General features: G+C 55.0%; 1 protein-coding gene across 5 annotated transcripts; it reads right to left on the bottom strand.

Moving 5' to 3' along the window:
- Positions 1-131: 131 nt before the first annotated feature.
- Positions 132-21,187, bottom strand: Ezh1 (enhancer of zeste 1 polycomb repressive complex 2 subunit). 5 transcript variants are annotated; one of them, XM_013149669.3, is made up of 21 exons: positions 21,110-21,187; positions 14,095-14,145; positions 13,357-13,482; positions 13,125-13,253; positions 11,812-11,931; positions 10,979-11,099; positions 10,129-10,305; positions 9,075-9,177; positions 8,645-8,808; positions 8,434-8,525; positions 6,427-6,607; positions 5,827-6,023; positions 5,035-5,126; positions 4,355-4,395; positions 3,876-4,001; positions 2,533-2,711; positions 2,360-2,455; positions 2,188-2,269; positions 1,800-1,880; positions 1,319-1,403; positions 132-1,207 (listed from the first exon to the last, which is right to left on the bottom strand). In XM_013149669.3, exons 3-21 carry the CDS (start codon positions 13,471-13,473, stop codon positions 1,147-1,149), a joined length of 2,244 nt encoding a protein of 747 aa, XP_013005123.1. In that variant the 5' UTR covers positions 13,474-13,482; positions 14,095-14,145; positions 21,110-21,187; the 3' UTR covers positions 132-1,146. The 5 variants fall into 5 exon arrangements, with proteins under 5 accessions (XP_013005123.1, XP_063107678.1, XP_063107675.1 ...); XM_063251608.1 differs by having other exon boundaries at positions 14,095-14,140; positions 21,110-21,131; XM_063251605.1 differs by having other exon boundaries at positions 14,095-14,176; positions 21,109-21,126.
- Positions 21,188-22,660: the final 1,473 nt, after the last annotated feature.

Here is a 22,660-nt window from a genome sequence, read left to right on the forward strand (position 1 = left end):
AGCACAGGAATTGCAGGCTGCTGACTGTGTTCTGTGCCAGCATAGCATGGCCAGGGCCAGTGAGGTCACTTGTACTGCCTGCTCCACAGCCCAACTCCGAACCCCAAAACACATGGCATGTGCTACCCAGCTGGTGCCAACACTTTATTAAGGAAGAAGTTCCCGCCATAGGATTGTGAAGTGCCATGGCCGCTCATACCCCGGCCTCGCTGAGATGGAAGAACATAGGGGAGGGAACACCAAGGACCAGATAGGGAGCAGTGGGATGGCCTGGGGGCAGAGTCGCCCAGCCTCAGATGGAAAATCCTGCCAACCCTCCAGGGAACCTCCTCTGTGCCCTGAGACTGATGTCACTCAGCTGGGAGTGCGAGAGGATATCCCCAGCTCACACTGCAGCAAGCCTGGGTGCGGACCCCTTCCAGTGGGCCCTAGGCACATCTCTACACCCCCAAAAGGCAGCTCAGCTGGGAGGACCTCACCTCTCCCCTGGGATACCCAAGGGGTGAGAGAAAAAAGGGAGCCTGGGCCCCTGCCCGCCTCCATGGGGGAGGGGACTGGAGAGCCGGGGCTACCTCCTCCTCCCAGACAAGGAGCTGGGGCCTTGGAGACCTCCAAACCCCTCAAGGAATAAAGTGCTTCAATCTGCAGGAGTCCCCGAGACTGTGGCCCACTCACATTCCCCATGGGTGGCTCAGGCCAGCCCTTCCTGGGGGTCAGCTTTGGGGCCCCTATTCCCCTGAGCCCAAGGATGGCCTCCCAGCCTCCTCAGTATCAGCACTGGCCCACACGCACAGGGAGACCGCTGTCCCCAGGGAGGGCTAAGTCCCTGCCAGGAGTAGCCACAGGAAGGCGATGCCTGTCCCTCTGCACGGCTGCTGCCTGCCAGGATTGGGGCTGGGCCCCTCAGACACTGTGTCCCATCGGTGACTGCTGCCAGAGGGCTGGAGGCCACTGGGAGCCCAGTGACCCCAGAAGCCTGAGCCAAGGCGCCACCTTGGAACTACTCGCTGCGTCCCAAGAATGGCAGGGTCCCCCAGGAAGCAGCCAGGGCCCCACACAGGGGAGGCACTCTCAGCCTGGAAGATAGTATGAGACCCAGCAGCAGAGGGGTGTGAGAGCCAGACTGCGTCGCGGGTGGCAGGGTTGCTAGAGGACGTCAGTCTCCCGCTCGATGCCCACATACTTGAGGGCGTCAGCCTGGCTGTACCTGGCAGGAGAGGGGGTGCAGGTCACACTCTGGCCAGTTGGTGTGGCACACAGTGCCCCTGTGCAGAGGCTGCTCATCCCTCGCTGGGCCGGCCACCCCAGGGCCTCTCACCTGTAGTCAAAGAAGAGCTCCTCACCGGCCTGGATGGCCCTCTTGGCGAAGATGCCGATGCGGTGGTCTCCGTTCACCATGACCACTGCCCAGGAAAGAGGCCAGGCGGCCTGGTCAGCATGGGGACAGGGAGGGCCCCACTCCAGGGCCCGGGAACGGGGAAGACAGCTGAGGCGGCAGCGGTGTTGCTAGGGACACGTGTAGTGTTTCTGTAGCGCTAGGCACTGACACAGGCCCCAGCCACCGCCCTGCCGAGCTGCCAGACTCCTCTGCAACCCGCGCCTGCGGGAAGCCAGACCGGCACAGCCGGTATTGTTACACATCACAGAGCCAAGTCGAAAGCAGACTGTGAAACTAAGAGGCCTCAGCGACACCAGGTGTTGGTGGGATATCTCTGGACAGAAGTCTTAGGGACAAACAAGCTGAACAACAGGGGACCATGGAAGGCGAAACCACTCTACTGGGGGCCCCAAGGGCTTGCCTTTAGCGTAGCAGTTGGGGTTCACCGAATGGTTTGCAAATCGGATTTTATTTCCTTTCCGAGTAGCATCTACCACGAAATCTGCAGAAGAGACAGAAGACAGCTGTGAGCGTCCCCAGAAGTGTGCATGCCTGTCACACCAGCACATAGGAGGCTGAGGCAGGAGGATCATCGTGACTCCGAGGCTGACCTGGGCTACGCAGTGAGACCCTGCCTCAAAACAAAGCAAACAAGCAAAAGGCAGACAGCAATGGAGCAACTAGCCCCCCAGGCAGCAAGCCCAGTGACTCAAGAGGACACGGCAGCCTGTGTTTGCCCTCTTGCCAGGATGCCCATTGCCCGACTGCTGGGCTGAGTGCCTGCCCTGCTGCCCACCCCCGAGGCGCACCGTTGTTGAGGTTGAAGAGGAAGCTGGACATGTATTTGTCGTAGACCTTCCCTCGCCGGTCAGCCTCGTCCTGGGAGATGAGCTGCGGCAGAGCGGGGACAGGTGAGGGGCAGCCGGCAGGGCAGCGTTGCAGGACACAGCCGGCCCAGACCAGCACCCTGTGAGTGCTCACCTCACCACAGTACTCAGAGATGAATTCGTTCTTCTGCACAGACTCCTTGATGAAGGTGCCCCAGCCGGCCACGTCCGAGGGGGCCAGCAGCAGGTGCTGGGGGACAGGGCAGAGCTGAGCAGGGCGGGGTGTGAACCCTCCTCCCAGGGCCGGGGGCAGGGAGCACCACACACCTTCTTGAGGCCACGCTGGATGCTGCAGTTCTTACAGGACACCACCTTGGAGTCCCAGTGGTCCGAAGCCCCGCAGGTGAGGCACAGGTCGGGGTCGCACTCCCGCACCGCCAGGTAGCAGGGACACTGCTTGGTGTTGCACTGGGTCTTACAGCGGCAGCCGGGGAAGCGGTTCTGACCTGGCCGGGGAGACACAGGAACTCGGAGTGCAGCACATTGAGGGGCCCGACCCTCAAGCACAGGGAATTTTCCCTCACATGCAACCGTGCAAAAATGCAAAAGCAGGTGTGGCCAGCCAGTGAGACAAAGAGATACCCCAGCAGAGCGCCGCTGTATGGGCGGAAGTGGCCAGGAGGTGGCAGGGCCGCCACAGACGAAAGGAAATCAGCGCCCCTCACTGCCAAGGCCCCACCATCAAAACAAGAGTCTCCCTGAGAGGCCGTGCATCCGCTCCTGCAGCCACCACCGCCCACGGCCTCCCCAGCACGGGCAGCTGCGGTTAGATCCTATCTGCCCGGAGGCGTGGCACCCTCGGACCCCCCCACCAGCGTGTAGATTGAGGCTGCTGCCCCCCACCCTGTTCCACCCCACCCCTGGACCAGGGGAGGGAAACCACCCTGGCCTCTGCTGACGCCAGGCCCTCATCTCCTACAGTCATTAACACTCCAGTATTCAAAAAAAAAAAAAAAAGACCTAAGCAGAACTATGACTGCAAGTCTTACATTAAAAAAAAGAATTACATTCACTGGGCCAGTCTCGAGTCTAAGGCTCGAGTGATCCTCCTGCCTCAGCCTGCTGAGTGCCCAGACTTCAGGTGTGGCATCAGACCTGGCCAAAGGAAGCTAAAACGATTTCCTGGAAGGGGAACGGGACTGGGCTCTGAGGGAGATGTCTGGCTCTTGGGCTTTTACAGGGAGGAGCGCAGGGAGGCATGGTTCCCATCCTGTTCCAGGCAGAGCCAGCAGCCTACAGGCTATCTGAGCTTCAGTCTCAGCTCTTGGGGGCCGCCACAGGACACTGCCACCCCAGGAACTCGGGCCCGCCTGCACAATGCAGTGAGATGCATCTCTGTGTTAAAAGTTAAAAACAAATGCTTTGGTTTTTTGAGACAGGGTCTGGCTATATAGCCCAGGCCGGCATCAAACTCGAGGTTCTCATTCTGCCTCAGCCTCCCACGTGCTGGGATTACAGGCGTACACCATCACACCTGGCTCTGTGTCTCTCAGAAAGCAAAAAGCAGACCAACAGCCCCCACAAAACCTCAAACGCTTCAGCTCTGCGGCACTGGCTCCTGAGCCGCGCTCGCCATAGCTGCTGCATGCGCCAGGGGCAGCTGGGCTTACAGTCGGGGTTGCACTGGCAGAACTTCTCGCAGAAGTTCTGGGTCATGATGCACGGGCAGGTGCCGTCGCAGGGCCGGTCGGGGTGGTCGCAGGGCTGGTAGTTGTATACTTGCGTGGCGTTATTGTCTAGGAGGCAGAGGAGGAACAGCTGCCCAGACGCTCGTCCCAGGCCAGCTTCCCACGCCCGAGCCGCCTTCCTGGCTCCGGCCCTGCTCGGGTCTGGAGCTGACAGGAAGCGGAGACCACAGGCCCCAGGCTGCCTTCCCGCTCACCCTGGCCAGTGAGCTCAGCCCTCCTGCCCAGACACAGGGGCCAGAGCCTATAGGGACAGCTGCAGGGCAGGCGTGGCGCAGGCTGGCCTCATCTGAGCCAACCGGAGTGCGCCAGAGCCCACCTTTGTGCTTTTTACTGCTGGGGTGGGGTCGGGCCTCACTGAACTAAGCACAGCCTGACCTCGGACCCCAGTGGCCTGGCCTTACCTTTCTTCAGCTGGATTTTCCTGCAGTGCGCAGCCCATAGCCTGAGAGAGAGAAGAGAAGGCTCGGCCCGGCCCATGGGGCATGTGGATGCCATTCGGTGACACAGCCTTCCCGAGCTGACCCCATGTGCACCAGAGCCCTGCAGTCCAGCGGCCTATGCTAAACCCTGAGCCTCACCCGAGCACATGCATGGAAGGGCAAAGGCACAAAGCCAAGGCCAAGGCTGTGTGAGTTTTTAGGGTGCCAGGGATTGAACCTAGGGCCTTGGCACTGAATAAAACCCTTGTACTTTATTCTCTATGTTGAGACAGGGTCTCACTATATCACTAAGCTGCTCAGGCTGGGCTACAGAGGGGCGCTTCTGCCTGCCCTTCCTAGAGTGTGGGGATCACAGACACAGCCGCCACGCCTGGCGACCAGGGTGCCTAACTGCTAATGCTTCTCTGTCTCCGTTTTTCAGCAGAGGAGATCTGGGAGAGGCGCAGATCAAAGGCTTCCCCCACCGGGGCATTTGCACTGGGGAAGCGGGTGGCCAGTGGGCTATACTATAACTCAGTGCCCAGTGCAGCATGCATGCTTGGGGGAAATAAGCCAGCACAGCCGGGGCAGTGGGGGCAGAGCAGACAGCGCTGGGCCTGGGCCAGGATGCTGGGTGCCACTCTCAGCCCCAAAGCACTTACCTATGCTTCCTCTTCTTCTTCTGCGAGGGGTTCATGAGCTCGTCGGTGGGTAGCTTCAAGATGAGTGACTCTTTAACTGCGAACTGGAAGACCTAGCAGGAGGCCAGTGGGGCGGTCAGCTGCATGGCCAGCGCTCCAGAACAAATCGGGGAAGGGGTCTCCTCCAGTTCCCTGGCCACAGAAGGGACACTGGGGCACAGGTCTCTTCTAGACTGGGAGGCTGAAGCCCTGGCTGAACACCAGCTCCCCCTGCTGGAGCACCAGCAAACCCTCTGCCTGGGGCCTGGACAGTGGTGGCCCCTGGCTATTTTCATTCTCAGACCAGCTAAGATGTCCAGCTGGCCTTGAACTTGCAAGCCTCCTGCCTCGGCCTCCCCAACAGCTTGGACTACAGGCACGTGCCAGGAAAAGCCACATGGAGATCACAGGCAGAGCCCAGGCACTCATGTCCTCGTTGTCCTAAGCTGCGAAGGCGCGTCCCAAACACAGGCACATCTTTGGGTGCCGGGACAGCTGCCATGAGGGTCCACGGGGGCAGCTCCAAAGTCGGGGCCCAGCAAGCAGGCTCAGTCCCGAAACTCCCCAGGGTCCCTTCCTGGTACGGGTGTGGGTTTAGAAAGGAAGTCAGAGGCCAGAGAGCAGCCACAGTGGCACAGCTCAGCTGGGATGCTGAGGCAAAGACGGGAACAGGTGAGGGACAGGGTCACACAGGGCCCAGGCCCATCCTGGGATGGAGCCTGACAAGGCCGAGAGAGGACGGACAGCGGGGCCAAGGGACTGGGTGGGCAGCACCTGCTTGCACGTCTTTGTGCCCAGCAGCCTGGCGATGGAGCAGAAGTTGTTGAAGTAGGTGCCATGGAAGACGCGGAACAGAGACTCCTCGGCCCCCGTCCATTCCACAGGCTCGGACGGGGCCTCGACGACACAGAGCTGGGCCGGCGCAGGGCTGGCCTTCTGCTTTGTGGGCGTCTGGCAACGGGAGTTGGCCTCTGAGCAAGGATGGGCAGAAAAAAAAAGTGGACAGCTGCAGCAGGTGACAGGTCAGGAGCACTTGCCCCCAACCTGGAGAGGCGGCAGCTTAAGCATGGAAAGATTCCCGTCTCTACTGCCTACCGGGGCGCTTGGGAAGAGAACTCATGATTCTGCTTTTTGGAGGCAGGGTGTCATGTTGTTCAGGCCACCCTGAGCTGTGTAGCCTAGGCTGGCCTTGAAACTCTTGGAGATCCTCCTGCCTCTGCCTCCTGAGTGCTGGTATGACAGGTGACCACCCCACCCCCCCACCCGCCCATCAGTGAACTGGCTTTTGAACAGGTATAGCTATTCAGAACCAGTGGTCCCAGCCTCCCAAGTCCTTTTGCGGAAAGACCAGAGCCAGGCGACAGCAGGCCGTACCCGAGGAGCTTGAGGCCCAGTCATTGCCTGTGTCCCTGTCACTATCTCCTTCTTTTGTCTCGGCCACTGTGGAGGTGGATGTGTTGGGACAGGAAGCGCTGACCACGTGGTGCCGTCGCCGCCGGCGTCCAGAGCACTTGGAACGTGGGTTGTGCAGCATGGCGTACTCCTTGGCACCCTCCTGGAATGAGGCGCCACCCTGAGCTATGCGGGCTGGGACCGGAGCCATGGGACCAGCCTGTGCCCAGAGCGCACAGCCTGCCCTCACCACCACGTTCAAGCATGGCCCCAGGTCCAAGACAGTGTGACGTTAACTTATAGATGCACAATGTGCCTTTGAGAGCTGCCCTGCAGCCCTGAGACACCGCAGCTCTGTGCCCCCGAGCTGGACCCACTTCTGCAGGCCCTAGCTCTCACCAACCTGTGTGTGGGGCAGGCCCTCCTGCGAGGCCCAGGGTCCATATCCAGCTGCATCTCCACTACTTTACAACAAATTTTTAGCCAGGTGTGGAGGCACATGCTTGTTATCCTAGCACTGAGGAGACTGAGGAAGAAGGATTCCTGTGAGTTCAAAGCCAGCCTGAACTACAGAGTGAGACCCTGTCTTGAAAATAAGCCTCTGCCCCAAATGTGGATTATAAACCAGCTTGGAATTATCAAATAGAAGAAAACAGCGGTAGAATTGAGATCAAACATCTGGGTGCAGTGGTGCACACCCGTGAGGTAGGAAGAGCACAAGTTCGCACCCAGCCAAGGAAACTTCAGGACTTAGTGACCTTAGACCCTGAGCCAAAAGAAAGAGAAAAAAGAAAAAAAAAAGAGAAGGAAAAGAGAACAGGGTTGGCCGCAGCCGTGGAGCACAGTGCCAAAGCACCGTCCACCCTCAGTCCTGAAAGATGGCAACAGAGCTCTCCTAGGCAGGGGCCCTGGTCTCTCCTAGACTTCTGCAGAAAGGGACAAGGCTGAGCTTGCAGCCCATACCCTAGGCCTGGCTCTAGCAACGCTGTCACAGGCACGCCCACCTGCCACTGTGTGCCACTGTCACTCATTGCTGCCTGCAGTCTAATACGGCACAGGCAGACCCTGGAGCTGGCGCAGCTGCCCTGGATGCTGCTCCATCACAGCCTCTGGCTGCGCTGGGAGACAGGGTCTCACTGTTGCCCAGCTGGGCTTGAACTCGCGCTCTTCCTGCTTCAGGCTTCTAGTGCTGCGGTGTGCCCCAGCACTCACGTACCATAGACTCAGTCACAGCAGGGACGTGCACCTAACTTCCACAGACTCGGATTCTACCTTGTGGTGTCCCCACAGGGTGCAGTGAGATGGTGTGTGCTAAGGGCCCCAACTCCTGGCCAGGAGTCCAAGTGTGTCAGGGAAAGGAAGCCAGCCCTGTCACTTCACTGTGCATGTTCCCCCGACTGCTGTGCAGCCCGCGTTCAGGAGTGCAGCAGACTGCATACACCACCACCGCTCCTTCCACTGCCACACTCAAGTCCAGCCCACAGCACCAAGCTGCGCACCTGCCTTCCACAGCAGACTCCTCACCCAGGGCTTCCTTCCAAGCTCAGTCTATGGTGCTGGAAGCCCAGTGCGGGTCCATGTGGATAATCACACCATGAGGCCAGCGCCTCTGTCCTGCTGCCACGTGACACATGTGTAAAGGAGCTGGGGGGACACGGGGTGCACATGCCAACACCTGGCACTGTCTCCTTTACCCTTTTGGCAGAGCTGGGACTTGAACCTGGGTCCTTGGTTGTGCTGGGCAGGTACCCTCCCACTGACCCACAGCCCGGTCTCTCAGCTCAGAGCCCAGGGATCAGCTTCAGGCTCGAAACATCTCGGCTGACGATGGAATCTCACACCTGACGCCGAGCTCGGGTGCAGCGGGAGCCCTGGTGCTGTGTCCAGGTCTCCTGGTCTATGGTTCCCAGCGCCAGAGAGCTCCAGGGCTGTTTGCGTGTCTGGCTCAGTTCCAAGCCACTACCAGTGCTGGACAGTGGAGGAACTCACCAGCAGCAGGAAGCATTCAGAGCCACAGGGCTCCGGCTCGATCTTGATCTCCTTGTTCTTCCGTTTATACACGTTCGGGGTGGCGTGGAAAGCTGCACAGAAAAATGGCCATGTGTCCAGGGCTCAGCCGTCCCCTCGCCCAAGGTAGTACCCAGGCCCTCTGGGAGCAGGGTCAGCCCAGCAGCGGGGCCAGGGGAGATGCAGCACTCACGGTGCAGGAAGCAGTCATACTTGAAGCAGCGGCGACAGAAGAGCGTGTGGAAGGAGTGCAGGGACTGCTCGCGCTGCACCGACCTGGCGTCGGGGCCGTCGATGTTGGGCGTGCACTGCGGAGGAAGTGCATTGGGGTCGGACATCTCCGTCAGCTCCCGGTACCTGCGGGCAGGGGCAGCAACCCATCAGGGGCCGTTACCACCATCAACCCAGATCAGCCTGGACCGGCACCATCTGCCACAGCACAGGTGTTGGGGCTGCCGCCGAGTGGACTGGACACTGTCACAGGTCCTGGTACAGGACTGAGGATCTCGGGAAGGGAGGGGCCGCAGGGTGTCACTGGCGGGCAAGCAGTCTCCACTCTGCAAACAGGGTCCTTACTCCTGCAGGCACCAGGGAGCAGGCACCAGGCACCAGGGAACACGCACCTCTCCTTCATGTCATCCGGCACGCCGCTCTCAGGGAACATGGAGGCGATGGCACTGAAGATCATATCATTGGGGAACTGCTTCTTGGAACTCTTCTTGCTGCCTGGACCAGAAATGATTAAAAACAAAACAAAAAAATCCTGAGCGCTATGATCAGGGCTGAAAACAAAGCTACTTCACCTTTTTCCTCTGTCATAGCAATTTGTGTTTTTTCCTGGCACTGGGGACAGACACCAGGGCTTTCACATTGAGCTCCATCCACAGCCCTTTGTACAATTTTTATTCACTGAGTTACCCAGGCTGGACCTGGACTTGCAATCCTCCTGCCTCAGCCTCCCGAGGTCAGAATGACAGGTGTGCCTGTCACAGCATTTTAATAAGCTGCTCTGCCAATCGGACGCCTGCCAAGCAAACCCTCAGGCCCTCCTCCAACCTAGAGAAGAATCCTGTCGCCACGCTGACACTGAAGGACAACACAGACACCAGGACAGTTAAGAGAGACACTACCTCTAGACGTGCAGCACTACGGGTGACACACACACCATCAGGCAGTTCAGTGTTGGTGATGAGGGCAAGGTGAAGGAGCCCAGACCAAAGTGCACAGGCTGGCCTGCTGCGCAGTACAGCTGCTGCCTGTGCGTTCCTAAATCTAGAGGGTTGTTTTCCAAGCATGCTGGCTACGGAATTGGAAACAAGGGACTGGGAACACAGCTTAGCAGCACAGCACCTGCCTGTCACATGGGGCTGTGAGTTCAATCCATGGTACCAGGAAAAAAAAAAGGAGCAATGGGCACTTCTGCACTCTGCAGTCACAGCCCCCTGCCACATGCAGCCCTGGTCACTGCGCACGCAGCCTGTGGAGCCCAACCCTCCCTCCCTCCCTGCGCTGCCCCTTCACACCAGAACACAGAAGACCGGCACGGCAGTGAGCACGAAGAAGCCTATACACAGGAGGCTGAGGCAGGAGGGCTGTGAGTTTGAGGTCTGCCTGAGCTACACCGAGAGATGCTGCCTCAAACTGAGAACAAAGGGGCCCAGGGACAGGGCCGCGCACCCTCCACAGCATGGCGCTTCCTCTTCCGCGTGACTGGCAGGTCCTCCTGGCCGTCACCCTGCTTTCCATCCACACTGTCGTTGTGCCCCTCCTCCTCCTCATCTGAGTGCTGATTCAGGGCGTCCACCAGCTCCAGGAAGACAGCATCGCTGATGAGGACAGAGCCAGGGATCATGTCTGAAACCAAGGAGGGGGAGGTGGTGAGCAGGGTTAGGGTTAGGGTGTCTTCCTGTGGCCCTCAGGGTCACCATCTCACCTGACAGGTCAGCTGGCTGGGCAGAAAACCACCGCCCACCTTATTCTTACTGGGCTGCTTACTGATCCACCCTGGGTTCAGGCACTGACTCCCAAAAAGGTAATGAAAACTGAATTTTACTTGGCTTTGCTACTGAGGGACTAACAGTGACTTCTCTAATTAAAAAAACAGCTTTGGTTTGTGTTTGTTTTTGAGACAGGGTCCCACTGTGCAGCCCAGGCTGGCCTTGAACTTGTGATGACCCTCCTGCCTCAGCCTCCCAAATGCTGGGATGACAGGCATGTGCCACCACACCTGGAGAAACAAGACTGTCCCTAAAATCATGCTCCACCAGGCTGTGCAGAGCTTGGGGAGTCTGGACACTAGAGGTCGCCGTGGGGAAAGATTGCGTCTGTGCAGCAGCCTAGGGTGGTTGCAGATGGGGATCTCCCAGCCCCACCCTCTCTCCTAGACCTCGGCAGCCCCACAGGAGACAGAGGCTGCTGTGGCCACTCCCTCCTGGACAGGGGCTCATGGCCAGCTCCATCCAGCATCATTTCGATGCCGATCACAGGCTGGCCGCCAGGGTTCCCCACCAAGGCTCCCGGTGCTTACCTTCCTCACCGTGGACTTTGCCATCGTAGTTGTTGATCAGCTCCTCGATGAAGGTCTCGTCTTCCTCCTTCACCTCATCCCCCATGTAAGGGATATTGCACAGAACTGTCTCATCTTCTACCTGAAGCCGGGCACCCTGGGTTGTCACCTGAGCCTGGCCTGGCTCTCCCTAGCCCAAGGCCCCCGAGTGCCCTGCAGTATGTGCAGGCTTCCCTGCGCTCTAAAACTCCAGAAGGGGTGAGTCATTGCTGCCCGTGACTGTTACATAGCCTAACACCCATGGACATCACCTGCATCTCACCGCGCCCCCTCCTCCACTGGGACCTTTGCAGGCCCAGCCAAGGAGATAGGGCCGAGAAACTCTGTCCACAAAGCCAGGCCGTCTCTACAGCACCGCTGCTGCCCTGTGACACGTGTGGCAGGTGCCTCCTCCCCTTCCCTTCCTTCTCTTCCCAGCTGAGGGGCTCCCAGCCACGTGCAGACAGGAGATGCTTTTACAGGGCCAGATCTATTGCAGTCAGCCACTTGCACCAGGCAGGCAGACAGGCCACAGCAGGACATCTGGGGAGGACATGGATGGCCCTATTCCTTCCATAGGGAGGCGACAGCCTGCCAGGCCAGGACCTGCACCTGATGCTGCCACCTGGGGGTGGCGCACAGGGTAAACCGAGTCTCGCCCGTCTCATTTATCGGAGGCAGAGAGCGCCGGATCAGACCTGTCACACTGCCTGCAAGTGGCAGTTGTGAGGGTAGCCTGGGGCTCTTGTCCCTCAGCTGACTCTGCCCAGCAGCCCCCACCGGGTATGCATGCCCAGCCCGCGCAGTGTACGCACCATGAAGTTCTGCTGCAGTGGAGACCAGGAGTACATGATGGGGACCAGCGCTACTGTGTTGAGGGACCGCATCAAGAGGTGCTGGCTGGCGAAGCCCGGGAAGAGGCTCTCCACGGTGCACTGTGGGCCAGGGGATGGGGCACAGTGACACACACCCGCCCCATGACCCGGACCCCTCCCGTCGGCTCTGTCATGCTAACCCTAACCCTAATGCCCATCAGTGTCCTCTTTGGAGCCCAGCCTGGGGCCAGGAGGCTCGGAGACTTCCCTGAGTACCCGCCTGCAGGCAGTGCAGGGGAGCACCGTGGTAAAAAAGCCACGGCCTGCTGTGAGGAAGACAGTTGCTCTCATACTCTTTGCTTTTAATTTTAAAAAACGATCTCTTGCCCAGGATGTAGCTCAGTGGCATAGCACCTGCCTGGCAAACACAAAGTCCTGAGTTTGATTCCCTGTAGCAAAAAAAATATCTAAGAAATTGGAATTCTCTTTTCAAATTTATACTTGAAGCTAAGTATGGTGGCACATGCCTGTAATCTCAGCATTCCAGGAGGCTAAGACAGGAGGATACAAAGTTTAAGCCCAGCCTGAACAACCTAGCAACTCAGCAGGACTGTCTCAAAAATGGCGATGACAACAAAAAACAGCCAGGCTTAGTGGCACACACCTGTAATCCTAACTCTTGGGAAGCTGAGGCAGGAGGAGCACTCCATCCAGTACTACACAGTGAGTTCAAGGCCAGCCTAAACTACATGGTAAGACCCTGTCTCTAAAAACCAAAACTAAATATATAAATGAGGGCTGGGGACATAGTTTAATGTGAAGGTCTTGGGCATAGTCCCCAACAATGCAAGGAAAAATATAGTTCAGTTCAATAAATAAATATACAATAAGGAAGGCCTCTCTGGCCAAACACTCACTCCTATTTCCCAGGTGGTCCCTTTCTATACTAAAGTACTCAAAGAGCTGGCCACAGTGGAGCACACCTGCCATCCCAGAACTCAGGAGGCTAAGGCAGGAGGATTACTGTGAGTTCCAGACCAGCTTAGGCTACAAAGTGAGCTTAAGGCCGGCCTGGATGACACAGAGACACTCTGACTCAAAAAGACTGAAAAAAAAAAAAAAAAAAAAAAAGAGTCAAACAAGTGCCAGAAAAATGTGTTTTGGGGCTTAAGACACAAAGCCCAGGGAGGCACATGGTAAACGCCATGTTTTCTATGAGAGTCGCAATTATACTCCTGGACGGAGGAAAGACAAGGGGAAAAGCTTGTCCCGCTGTCCCCTAGCTGGGACGGTGCAGCCCCAGCCGGAAGTACCTTTTTGAGAAAAGGGTGCCCGCTCACAGGTCTCATGGATTGCACGGGCTGCACCCTACGTTTCTTCCACTCTTCGTTAAGGATTTGGGTTTTTTCTTGAACCTTTGCAAAATTTGCCACGTACAGAGCCTGGCGGAGCCAAGGAGAATGTTGTTCAGATTTCAAAAGAAGAAAACAGAACCCAGGGCAGCCTCACGTGGGACAGCCACCCCGCCTGGCCGCCGGGCCTTGCCTTGGCTCCCATGTTAGCCTGCAGGCGCCGCAGCTGCCGCAGCCGCATATACTCAGACTTGACCTTCCTCTTCCAATATGTGATGCACTTGGAGGAGGGCGGGCTCGCGATGTCCATCCCGCTGGCCTGGGGACACAGGGACCCAGTCAGTCTCCTGCCCGCTTCCCTTAGGCTGTGCCCAGGACCACTAAGTGTCCTCCGCCATCTGTCAGTGTAACGAGGCCGCCACTGAAGGGAGGCTTCGCAGCTGCAGTCCCCAGCCCTCATCCTCCATGGGGACGCGTTCTAAGCTTGGGGCCCAGTGCCCTGCTTAGCGTGTCCATAGTTTAGGGACTCGCATTTCTTGGATACAAGGAAGATGACTCAAAGAAATGTCTCCCCAGAATGAGTTCATATGCAATAGCCACTCAGGAGCAGCTGCCACAGGACACACTGTCCCCACCAAACCGCCTCATCTCTGAGCGGGTGACCAAGCAGGGCACCATGACAGTACACACCAATCTCCAGTCCTCATTAAGATACACTAAGTCACTTTTTGCTCTTTTGTCTCTTTGTTTTGTGAGCCAGGGGTTTGCTATGTACCCCAGGCTGGTCCTGAACTCACGGTGACCTTCCTGTCTCAGCCTAAGGGCTGGAAATGACAGGCATGTGCCACCATGGCCACGTCTTTTTTTTTTCATGGACAGGTCTTTTGAATTAAGGTTCAAATTTCACGGGAATGCACCATGAGATACTTACCTCCCTTGTAGAACGCAAAGTGGGTGCCAGACTTCGGGGTGGGCCTCTGTTCTTCAGGGGAATAGCAACGGGCAACAAACATCCAGTTTGCAAGAAAAGAGACAACACCTTCACCCAATCGGAGCAGCAGATTTAGATCCTGCCCCAAGCACTTCAGGACTCCCCATGCAGAAGACTTCCCAATCTCAGTGGCAGGACTGGGCCCACACCTCACTCATGCCAGGCAAGGTCGAGCACTAGGATACAGCCTCGGCCTGGCCTCAAGTTTGTGATCCTCCTGCCTCAGCCTCTGGAGTGGGTGGGATTACAGACAGGTGCCCTGCACCTGACTTCTACTACCATGATGTTCACATGTAAATCAGGCCCCCGAAATACTCGATGCCATTTCAGAAGAGGCTTTTATTTTATTAAGCTCTGCCCTTCTGCTCACATGTGCAAATATATCCACACAATTACCACGCTGGCTTTGCCCACAGCCCCAACTAATAAAGACAACAGGTAGAAACTCACTAAAATCCACACGACAGCACTTTTACTCCACAGGAACTAGTCAGGCTTCTTAGAAAACGCTTTCTTTTCACTTCATCTAGCCTCCAAAAATATTACTGTGGAAGGCAAAAATAACTGAAACTTCAGTTTCAGACTGTTTTTAAAATTCTTCTAAGACCTTTTTTTTTTTGAGACAGGATCTTATTATATAGTTCAGGTGAGCACTGAATTTGTTATGCAGCCAAGGCTGACCACAGTTTATGGAGACTCTCCTGCCTCAGCCTCATCAGTGCTGGAGTTACAGTTGTGCATTATCATGCATTGCCAGGCTGGCCTCAATCTCATCGGCTCAAGCACCCTGCCATGCCTAGCTTCTAAATTTAGAGGATAAGCAGCAAAGAAGCAGAGAGATACACTGTTGGTTGTTAACCCAAACCCAGTGAGTTGAGCCTGTAGTTAATAACAGACCTTCTCTGAGTTAAACATTATCTGTTCAAGAAAAGAATAAAATAACAACAAAATCCAAGAACGTGAATCCCAGCCAGGTGTAGCGGTGCATGGCTGTCATCCCAATGACTCCGGAGGTTAAGGCAGGAGGACTACTTGAATCCAGGAGTTCAAGTCAGCTTGGGCAACAAAGCTCCCCATCTTTTAAGCGGGGAGTAGGGTGACTTTCAAACTGGGTTAAACAAAATTAAGACTTGAATTTCATTCCTTCAAACTGCATGATCTCCATTCCCTCTGCATCTTTTAAACATTTCTCACATTCCCACAGGGAATGGGACCAAAACACAGCCTCTTTCTTTTCTTTGGTACTGGGGGTCGCACTCTCTACCTCACTCTTGCCAGACAGGCGCCTACGCCGTGAGCCATACCCCAGCAATGCGGCCTATTTCTGTGACAGACTATGAGCAACACTCACTGTGGGCCTGCTGATCACTCAGCGACTGTCTGTGTTGTTATTTCTGTCCTCAGTAAACTTAGCGATGGTTTGGTTCAGAAAGGAGAAATGGTTCTGATCTAGGACAAAACTGACTCAGAACCCTCAGGCTGCGTCCGCCTGAGACCTGGATGCTCGGTGAGCCATCACAGCCTCCCTCATAGCCTAGCTTTGCACTGTGCCCTCCTCGGACACACTGCCCTCCCGGAAACACGCACCTGGAGCAGGCTGTGCCTCCTGGGAGCTTTTACAAGCGGAGACTGAACAACGGATGTGCACACAAGCTCTGCTCTTGCTAGGATGTGCAGATTGCTCAGAGGATGAGGTCACAGAAAGATAGCAACAATTTTATTTTTTGTTTTTTTGAGACAGGGTCTCCTATGTAGCTCGGGCTGGCTGTTGAACCCTTGGTGATCCTCTTGCCTCTGCTTGCCTGGGGCTGGGGTTACAGATGTGTGCCACCACACATGGCCTGCAACATTTCCATTGAGATGGACACAGTGGTCACACCTTGAGACCCAGCACTCTGGGAAGCTGAGGCAGGAGGATCACAGGTTCCAGGCCAGCCTGGGACAACTCAGCAAGACCCTGTTTCAAGACACAAATGAGTATACGGGCTGGGATACGGCACAGGGGCACAGTGACTGCCTGACAAGCACAAGGTCCTGAGTTTGATTCCTGGCACCAAAAACAGAAGGGGTGGGGGTATGCCTCAGTCTGAAGGCCTTAGGATCAATCACTTGTACCAAAATAAAGCATTGAGGGGCTGGGGATTTAGCTCAGCCGCATAAGTGCCTGCCTTGCAAGCGCGTGGTCATGAGTTCGAACCTCGGTACCCATAAAAAATAAATAAAAAAATAAAGCATCAAATTTGAATTCTGATATGTGACCTCGCACAGTCAAGGGACTACACTAAACACATCACAGTAAGCCATAGAGAACAGAACCACCTAATCGCTCTCAGGTGTTCTGTGGGCCAACAGAGTCATGCACACAGGTGACACACCATGGAGCTGAAGCCAGGCAGTGTGAGGAAGCCACGCCCCTCCTTTTGCAAAGCACTACGTGAATCTGTTTGTCCCGGAGCTAATGGGTACTTTGGTTGCTTGGTAAGGGATTCTCAACGTTCCTCCCCATTTACTTGGCAGCTGATTGTTACTGCGGAACAGGAGGAAGAGACACAGGTTGTGGAAAGAAACACGGGAGGCCCATTGTGCAATATCACAGCAGCCATGCCCTGACCAAGGGCTGAGACCAGATGAACACACACTCGGGCTCGAGCGCAGGTATGCACGTGCACGCACACACAGTAGAAGGAAAGCCTGCTGGACCCGCTTGGGGTCTGGGCACAGTGACAGCACACACTTCCTCTCCCCTCAGTTACTTCCGCCAGCAGAGGAGCACCCGCACTCCCGCTAGGGACTCGAGCACCCTGCTTTACGACCATTTGTGCACTGCAAACAAACTCCAAGTGTGCGCTGCTTTGGGCACAGCCTTTATTGGTAACTCCGGTGACCCCTAAGGTAAGCCGCCCAATACGGTAGCGGGCAAAATGTTACCCAGATGCTTCTCTAACGGGCACTGCCTGGCCGGGCCCATGGCTCCCTGCCTGAGCGCTCACCTGGCTCATGGAGGCCCTGGGTTCGAGCTGCAGCAACCAAAAGGGGACAGAAAAGAAACACCAAAACAGCAAAGAGGTACGCGAAAAAGTGGTGACAGCACCAGTCACCAGGACCACTTGCATCAGAACCCTAACGAGGTGCCACTTGTGCCCACCAGCACAGCTGCTGGGCACGACAGACACAGGAGAGTGGGGCCCTGCACTCCACCACAGGGATGCGGCACAGCTGGGCCGCTCCACTCTAGAATGCCATTCAGCTCAGCAGTTCTCTTTGGTTTTGTAGTTTCAGGGGTTTGTTTGTCTCCCCACATTCTTAAAACCACAGCCCATGGGTTACGCAGACACATGGATTTCATGTAACATACTGTGGTCACCTTCTGTCCCACCTCATGTATCTTGGGGGAGTCAGCGTGTGATGTGTTATGATCACACTCATTTTTTGTTTTGAGACAGTCTTGCTCTATCTACAGTCCCCGCTGGCCTTGAACCCACTAGGGAGCCCAAAAATCTTGAATTTGAGATCTTCCTGCAATAGTAGCCCCTGTGCTGGGGCTACAGGAGCAGGACCCCTGGCCAGCATCTTTACTTATAGCAGCCAAAGAGGACAGAGATGGATGGGTTATGCTCAGTGAAAAAAACAGACATTCAGAAACCACCCTGCATCAGGCTCCACACATAACATTCTATTAGGATGATCCCCAGAAGTGCAAAACTAGTCACAAAAAGCAGATCAGTGGCTGCCAGGGGCTGGTGTGGGCTTAGGGACTGAAGGAAAGGGACAAAAGAAAACTGGCTCGGGTCTGATGTGTCCCACTGTGTCCTGGAGCCTCTGACAGACGCATCCTGATGGACACTCAACATGCTCCATTCTCAGAGCAGGTGAACTTTCTGTATGGAAACTTTATCTGTTTAAATCTCACTAAAGATAGAAAAAGGATGGACCAACCCAGTATTTTCTAGAGACTTTTACTATTAAAAAGCTAGACAGGCCGGGATTTAACTCAGCACTGTAAGTGCCTGCCTGGCAAGGGCGAGGTCGTGAGTTTGATCCCCATACCAAAAATAAATAAATAAATAAAATTAAAAGTTGGACAGTCAGGCATGGTGGTAGGTACCTGTATTCCCAGCCACCTGGGAAGCTGATAACAGGAGGATCTCTAATCCAAGACCAGATGAGGGAATACAGAGAGAATCCCATCTCAAAAATGCAAAGATCCATATGCAATCAATCCCTCTTGGCTTTTTCATTTTATTTTTAAGCTGTGCAGCGACCTCAGAATAAATAACATTAGAACTGACCAATAGTAACTCAGTATCTGACAATACCACCAGATGTTAATAAACGAGCAGAGACAGGAGCACCCCAGATTCAAGTCAGCCTGGCTACACACCAAGATTTTGTCTCATCCTCTCCCCACCAAAAAGATGTTACTAGGGGAAATTGCAGGTAGGGTTTATGGAATTTTCCTGTACTACCTTACCATTTATTTGTTTTCTCTTTTGTAAACCTAAAACTGTTCTAAAAAATATGCCAGGTATGGTGGTGCATATCTGTAACCCCAGCACTTGGGAGGCCGAGACAGGAGGATCACTATGAGTTTTAGCCCAGCCTGTGCTAGTGAGACATTGCCTAAATCCTACCAACCCACCATGCCAAAGCTAGGCCAGCTCAGAAGGAATTACTAGGATGAGTCAAGTGTAACACACCGGAGGCACTGGGCCCCAGGCACCCATTAAGTAACCCGTGACGCTGGACTCAGAGCCCTGGAGTCCCAACTGATAACCCAATGATAAAAGAGGAAGGACAGGGCCCAATGTGTTGCAGCAGGGACAAAAAACAAAAAACAGGGCTGGGGATTTAGCTCAGCGGCATAAGCGCCTGCCTTGCAAGCAGGCAGTTGTGAGTTCGATCCCTGGTACCAATAAAAAACGAAAAAGACCAAAAAAACAAAAAAACAAAAACCAGACACACATGGGGACTTTCCAGATGGAGACATTTCCAGAGCAGCAAGCCTTCTTTCTTATTACTCTGCTGCCACTCAGTCCCTATCTGGTATAAATTATCTCCCCCTCCTCTGCATTTTTTTTTTTTTTGAGACAGGGTCTCACTACATAGTTCAGGCTGTGATCCCTCTGCCTCAGCTTACTGAGTACTGAGATTAGAGGTGTGCACCCACCCATGCCCATACTGGTTTTTCTCTTTATCCTAGGATAAAATACTGTGGTTTTCAGAGTTGGGGTTTCCAGCCTCTTCTGGGAAGTAACCAAGAAACAAAGTAGGAATTTTTAAAACCTAGCTGCAGACCACAACAAGATACACTTAATGAAACTGTTCCATTTTTTCTGATTAAGACACAAATAGAGGGCAGACAGTGTTCCATAGAGGACTAAGAAAGAAGCCCGGATTCAAATTCCAGGAATTAAACAGGTAAAATCTTCATCCCAGGTGCTGAGAGCCTTAGCAAGTGTTTGTCCAGCATGATGGTAATTTTCATTTCTAATTCCAGCTCTGCTTGAGGACCCTACCATAACTACCATACTGAAGAGCTAGCTCCTTCACACTTGGAGCTTCCAGGCTGTGCCAGCCCGGTGTGGTGATGCACGCTGTCACCTCAGGGCTTTGGGAGGCCGAGGCGAGAGACTCACCCTCAAATTCAAGGCCAGCCTGAACCACATGGCGCGAGTGTATCTCAAAAAATAAAAAATAAAGCCGGGTGTGGTAACTCACCCCTGTAATCCCAGGACTCGGGAGGCTGAGGCAGGAGGGTCGCTAAGAGTTCAAGACCAGCCTAAGCTACAAAATGAGCTCAGGCCCAGCCTGAACTGCATAAAGTTTTGCCTCAAAGACAAAAAAAAAAAAAAAAAAAAAAAAAAAGCCAAACAAACAAAAAAAGAAAAAAGCCGTGTTTAGCTCTGTGACTGGCCTGCAAAGTGCTCTGGCTGTTTTTATTTTACAGAACAAAGACCCAGGCTTTCTGACTTCCAGCCCAGAAAGGTTCTGCCATGGACTCCACAAATACTTCCGGAGCCTTTCCTACACGCCGAGTACTGTCTGGGATGCTCAGGGTCACCAGTGAGAACACTCGCGCAGCCAGGGGCGCAAGCCCACCCACTAGGACTTCTCAATCTTCGGGTGCGGGTGTGACGGCTTCTGAGTCCGCAGATGCTCCGTTTCGCAGCGCTTCCCTCCGACCTAGGCAGCCTCTGGTTGGATCCCGGTTCCTGGATTCCAGCTCAGGTCAGCTGGCCCTGCTGGGCGCTTCCCTGGCTGCAGGCTGCACTCACTCAACACCTGTTTCTCTATCTTAACCCGAATGGGGGTCTGCCCACTCCGAGGCGTCAGGGAGCACCCAAAGAGTGCACACTCTCACCGCAGCCCCAGGTTCACCCGAGGCCCCCTGTCACCCATTGGATCCGCCTGGGGCATGGGGTACAGCGCCAGCCTAGCAAGCAGAGCTCCTTCCTGATGCCCAGCACCACTGAGAGGTCCACTCGTGCAGTACGGTGGCACACAACTGTTACCAGCCCAGCTCTCTGAAGGCTGAGGCAGGACAGCATGATCAAGCCCAGCCCGGGTAACTGAGCGACTTAGCGAGGTCTCGGATCAAAAATAAAACCAAGGCTGGGGGAGAGGCTGGGAGCTGAAAGCCCTGGCACGAGCCTCAGAACTAGGCGAGGGAACGGGGGTACCGGCGTCTGCACCCCGCACCCACTCCGAGCCAGGTCCCTGGGCCCCGTAGCCCAGGTCTCCTCCACCCCAAGCAGGAAGCCCCGCCCCTCCCCCCCGCACCTAACGCTTCTCCCCCCCCCCCGACCCCGGGTCTCTCAGCTCGGCGCCCCCTGCCCCAGCGCTTGGAGCCGCAGGGCGCCCTTCCGCCTCCGCGGCTAGGCCCCGTCGCCGCCCGTCCCCGCCTCGGCCCGCCATGTACGACACCCAGCCCGCCATCCCCCGCTTGTTTACTCACTCTCTCTCCCTCTGAAGCGTCGCGGCCGGCCGCTAGGGCGCATGCGCACCAAAGCGTCGCCGCCGCGTCGAGGCCCCGCCCCTACGTCCGGTCGGGCGCATGCGCGTTGCTTCGCGTGAGATGCGTGGAGACCACCTCGGTTTCCCTTTTCGGGTGTCTAGCTTTTGGGGCCAACAGGGCAGACTCAGGAGGCCGGAAAGTTCTAGTCTGGCGCTGTGATTGGAGAGGAGGGGTTTAGGGACACCTTGGCGAGCCATTGGTACCTTCTTAAAGACCTCGCCCAGCTGTGCACGATCCTCCGTCCTCACATGCTGGCAACTTCTCGCTTTAGGTTTGAAGTCCCCAGGGACCTATTGATGAGGATGCTCACGCTTAGCCAACTCCCCAAACGCCAGCAGCGGTTCCGAGTGGCGGGCGTTCTCTCAGGCCTTCAGATGCCAAAGCACAGCCTTAACCAAGTGACCAAATCGAGGTCGCGAGGCCGGGTGTAGGTGCGCACGCCTGTAATCTCAACACTCGGGAGGCTGAGGCAGGAGGATCATTGCAAATTCAAGACAAGCCCGAGCTACAAAGTGAGCTCAAGGCCAGGCTGAACTGCACAGAGACCCTGTCTCAAAAAAAAAAAAAAAAAATTGTCAATATCAGCTATCACTACTCAGCATGTCTGCGAAGAAATCACACAGCCTGGGGTTCTGTGAAGGGCAGCAGACAACCTCAAAGGGAAGGCAACCAGAACCCAGCTGACCTGGGACTCCCATAGTATCCAGGACACCTAAGACCAGACAGACAGACAGGACCTGTCCCAGATTGGAGGTCATGAGGTGTGACCACTAAAATGTCATTTGTGACCTTGGGTTGAAAAAAGACCTAAGTAAGTTAATCTGAGGAACTAGGTCAGTGGTTTAAGAGTAGTATTTTATCAGGATACATTCCTGGTCTTTTTGTTTTTGTTTTGAGATGGTCTTACTCCTGAGATGGTCTTACTCCTTAGTTCAGGCTGGCCTTGAACTCAGTGATTCTCTTGCCTCAGCGTCTGGAGTGCTAGGGTTACCAAGACTGACTAGATTCCTGTTGATTATTTATTTACTTGAAGTTGGAAAAAGAGTATGCATTTCTACACTGCAACTACTGTAGTTAGTAAATGTAAAATTATTTCAAATATAAAGTAAAAAAATAGGGCTGAGGATTTAGCTCAGTAGCACAGCACCTGGCTGAGAAGCACAAGGTCTTGAGTTCAATTTCTGGTATAAGAAACAAAAAATAAAACGAAAAATTAAAGATAAAAATAGCTTGGCCTTGTTTTTACCCAGAATGTACAATTATAAAATCCTGTAATGTTCATGTTTTTTCAAACAATTTCATAATAACCCTATGAAGTACAGAGGGCATGTGTCAGTTTTCCAATAGGCTGGCCTAGAGGCCAGTGTGACATAAAAGAGTTAATGAGCCAGGTATGGTGCCACATGTCTGTAATTCCAGCACTTGGGAGGCTAAGGTTGGAGGCTGAGGCAGGAGAAGCTCTATGAATGAGGCAAACATAGTTACACAGTC

Source organism: Cavia porcellus, unplaced genomic scaffold (assembly GCF_034190915.1).
Source record: "Cavia porcellus strain 051 isolate PalLab524CR breed Dunkin Hartley unplaced genomic scaffold, mCavPor4.1 scaffold_6, whole genome shotgun sequence".
Taxonomy (NCBI): Eukaryota; Metazoa; Chordata; class Mammalia; order Rodentia; family Caviidae; genus Cavia; species Cavia porcellus.

Excerpts from the sequence above, each read along its gene's own strand:
- Ezh1 (XM_013149669.3), bottom strand. The coding sequence starts at position 13,473 with ATGGACATCGCGAGCCCGCCCTCCTCCAAGTGCATCACATATTGGAAG. Across the intron at positions 1,404-1,799 it reads CCCCAACTGCTACGCTAAAG|TGGTCATGGTGAACGGAGAC; the intron begins GCAAGCCCTTGG and ends TTTCCTGGGCAG. Across the intron at positions 1,208-1,318 it reads GAGCTCTTCTTTGACTACAG|GTACAGCCAGGCTGACGCCC; the intron begins GTGAGAGGCCCT and ends CTCTCCTGCCAG.